Source organism: Otolemur garnettii, unplaced genomic scaffold, assembly GCF_000181295.1.
Source record: "Otolemur garnettii isolate 467f Iridium unplaced genomic scaffold, OtoGar3 scaffold00066, whole genome shotgun sequence".
NCBI lineage: Eukaryota > Metazoa > Chordata > Mammalia > Primates > Galagidae > Otolemur > Otolemur garnettii.
Window position 1 is genome coordinate 9170233 of NW_003852461.1, and position 3625 is coordinate 9173857.

Consider the following 3625-nt stretch of genomic DNA (forward strand, 5'->3'; position numbering starts at 1 on the left):
TATTCATTAACTCATTTATTTGGTTTTTCTGTGGGCCCATAAAATGACTATTAATTTTGGTTTGTCATTTTGCTAGTTCTGGAACTAGATTTCCAACCAACCCTATTCTCTATCTCGGTCAGTAAAGAACAATTTTAAAAGTCTGACTCAGTAAATTAGTGTAAACATTCACATTTTTAATAGTACCTTTCAAATAAGCATTACTACATTTAAATGGGTCCAAAATCAATCTGTAAGTGCTAATATAAATTAAAAAATACAAACTTAATGTAAATAATTTTAACATTAGCTATGGTATAAATAATGGTAAATGTATAGTGTACCTCTGAATCCTTAAAATGTCTTTTTAAAAAAAAAAGATAACAGTATGTTACCAGAAAATTAGAAACCACAGCCATGATTCTCAAACTTTTAACAATCTACATTGGGTACTGTTTTAGCCACTGCCGCCTTCTACAAGTCAATCAACATAATTTCCAGAATTCCATCATCTTGTTTTTCAACAGATCTTAACTTCACACTCATGGTTGAATACATGGCTCTTTTCAAATGAGTAAAACAACTGCGTTCTTAGAGATCCATTTTGCGAAGGCTCATTCGGCTAAAGGAATCTCTGGGAAAAAAAATGAGAGGATATAGTTAGAAGAAAACAATTTGTGCCTTTAAAATGTTTTATGTGCTTTTCCTGCCGGTTATCTGAAAAGTTTAGCCACAGATTCTAACTTCAAGTTAGATGCTCACCCTATGTACTCCGCTCCCCCCCCACATACATATTGGCTTACACATTTCTCTGTAGATTACAAGCATGTTACAGTAACCACTTTGCCAAGTCTATGGATCCTTTGTTCACTTGCCCACTGGTGCTGCAGAAGTGATAAATAAGGCAGGGACTTAAAAGACAATGGGAGAGATTTCAGGAAAGACTTGGGATTATTAATGGGAAAAGACAAGTGTTTTTTTAATACTAATTTTTTTTAAGTCTTGAACCAGTGGTTCTCAAACTGTCTAAGGTCATAAAATATATCAGCACCCTAGGAGTCTTTTATGTGGGTTATAAGATGGATATTCAGGGGATGATATTCTTGAAATGCCTCTTAAATTTGTTTTGCTTATCGTTCCTGTAATTAAGGTTAGCTCATAAAGCTTAACATTGCAAGGAAAGGGTAGAGCAATTACAAAGAGATCACATTCAGCTCTGAAACAAGGACATTCAGCTCAGTACAAGGAGATTCAGCTCTGAAACTCAAGTTTGCTCTGCAGGAAAACACCAGTCTTGAAAGCTAGACATTGTTCAACAAAGAAAAAGTGTTTTCTGAATCCCCCTCAAACTGCCTGCAAGTATATTAAGAACTAAAGCTTGGAGGATTGGCCAAAGGAAGGCAAAACTCAGGAGATGGCGTAGGAGAAGTTTTCTTCAGCTGGGAAGAACACAGCCTTCCCACGCAGAGTAGAGAGACCTGCAGGAGCGCCCAGGACCCTCGCCTTCTGGGACCTCTGACCTGGTGGGTGTGACACTGTTGGAGGGGAGTGGGGGCAACAGAGAAGGAAAAAAATCCAAAAAGATGGAAAGGAAACCAAAGTGTTGGGAAGCACTCTGTCGTTTCCCACTCGGAATTCTGAGAAGAAACTCCTTCACCAGGAATCTCCTATCAGTAAGAGACGGCGGAAGTAAAACGTGTTTGCTGAGAAAGGATCTGAAACAGGCCTTTTGGTCCAGCCTCAGTTCCTGCAGATGTGGAAGAGACTCAAGTGATTTATACGCTGATGGTAAGGAAGCACTTAGCAGATATTTTCTGTGTGAATAAGTGATTTTTTCCCCCCACAGGCCTAAAAGTACAAAAATATTAGACTAGATTCCCAGGAGAGTAAACAAGCAGTTCAACGTTCTTGTGCAGCACAGTATACGTGAACCTCATTCATGTGAGCACCTGCCTGGCCTTGCAATTATTAATTTATCAAGTAGTTACAATGTAGTAGTTTTGCTGTCTTAAAGTTAGTATTTCAAAGAAAAGGATGGCAAAATATCAGTGCCACATAACAGCTGTATGTAAATTTGATTTCAAAATGTAAAAAAGGCAGTTTCATTGTAGCAGTTACTGTGATCCTTCCAGAATTCAGGTGATAAAAGTAACATGCCAGGCACTGTCCTAGGAAGTTTACGTCCATAATGTGATTTAATCTCTCCCAGATAAATCCTATAATCTCGTTATACAGAGAAGAGATCTAAAAATTAAATTACCTGCTCATGTAGAACTAGGATTCAGTTGTAGAGAATTTCAAGTAATTTCCATTTCTAATTTGTCAACAGTTAAAAAAAGTAGAGAAAAATACTGAAGCCTTTTTGATACTCGATTGAATTACCTGCTTTAATACACATCTAGAACCCAGTGTATTCTATTTTTGTCAGGGCTCAGGGAAACAAGTGCCTGGTTTCTAATAGATTCTAATGAATTCTCCAACTAATGTACCAGAAAGGATGACAGGATCTTAAAAGGAATAGCTTTAGGAGGCCAAACTTAAGTGTCCTGATTGTGTGAGTACTTAGCATAACTTCGATTCTCAAATTTCAGGAAGAACTGACCTTTTATCTTGAAGAGTGATTAATGTAAGAGTAATATGGGTTGAGTACTGCCAATCGGGAAATGAAATCTGACATTGTCCAAAATCAGAAATGTTTTGAACACTGAAATGATGCTCAAAGAAAATGCCAAAAGAAAGAATTTCAGATTTTCAGACTGAGGATGCCCAACCAGTAAGTAAAATGTGAATATTCCAAAATCCAAACAAATCTCAAACCTGAATCACTTCAGTCCCGAACATTTCAGATAAGGGCTACTCAGCCTGTAAAAGGTTTATACTGGTTGAATTTGCAGGTTTCAGAGGAAAGCCCTTTAACCCCTGTCTGGATAAGCATACCTGTGGCAGGTAACAGGCAATACTGCCTTGTATAACTGAGGGATCTTTCGGTTTATCAGGGGCTGTAGGGCCTCTTTAAGGCGATGATAGTTTCTCTCCAGTTCTCTCTGATACTCCTTTTGATCTGGTCCAATTAAGCTCTTATTTTTTCTTAAGGCATCTTCACACCTAGGAAAAACAGCACGTTATATACACAAATAACAAACATAAATACAGTAGAACCTCCATAGTTGACCACCTGCCTGTGACACTGACCACCTCCTTAAGTTGACTCAATTTTCATAGACGAGAGATGCACCACATGTAGGTATCAGTACAGCAGGCCTAGTTCCTACTTCCTTATGTTGACCACCTCTGTATGTTGACCAGTTTGTGACAGTCCCTTGGTGGTCCATTTACAGAGGTCCTACTCTGTGTGTGTGTCTGTATTTACCATGATGAGGACATTTAGTTTTTCAGTTGAATGTTAAATACTCTTCCTATTTTAGGTTTAAGGAAAGGAACAGTTGATCAGCTGAGTTCCTTAACAATCTAATAAATGTTTATTCCAGTTTTTGTTAAATTGAAAATTATACACTTTTACTGCTGAATCTGAAGGCTTTTTTCACATTTCCACTAGCATAGAAGTTCTTTTGGGAATGTATTCAGACTCATTTATGTGGCACCAATGGTACCGGGCACACTACTTTGCCTCTGTTAGAACAAATAT

At 37.8% G+C, this 3625-nt stretch overlaps 1 protein-coding gene across 1 annotated transcript in view; it reads right to left on the bottom strand.

The window, feature by feature from the left end:
- Positions 1–155: 155 nt before the first annotated feature.
- The window catches only part of DOCK7 (dedicator of cytokinesis 7), a 227951-nt gene continuing 224481 nt past the window's right edge, over positions 156–3625 (bottom strand). The window contains exons 44-45 of the mRNA XM_023515104.1: positions 2917–3084; positions 156–613 (exon numbers count right to left, since the gene is read on the bottom strand). Of these exons, the coding sequence (XP_023370872.1) occupies positions 571–613; positions 2917–3084 (211 nt within the window). The 3' untranslated portion in view covers positions 156–570. The remainder of the gene's footprint in view (positions 614–2916; positions 3085–3625) is intronic.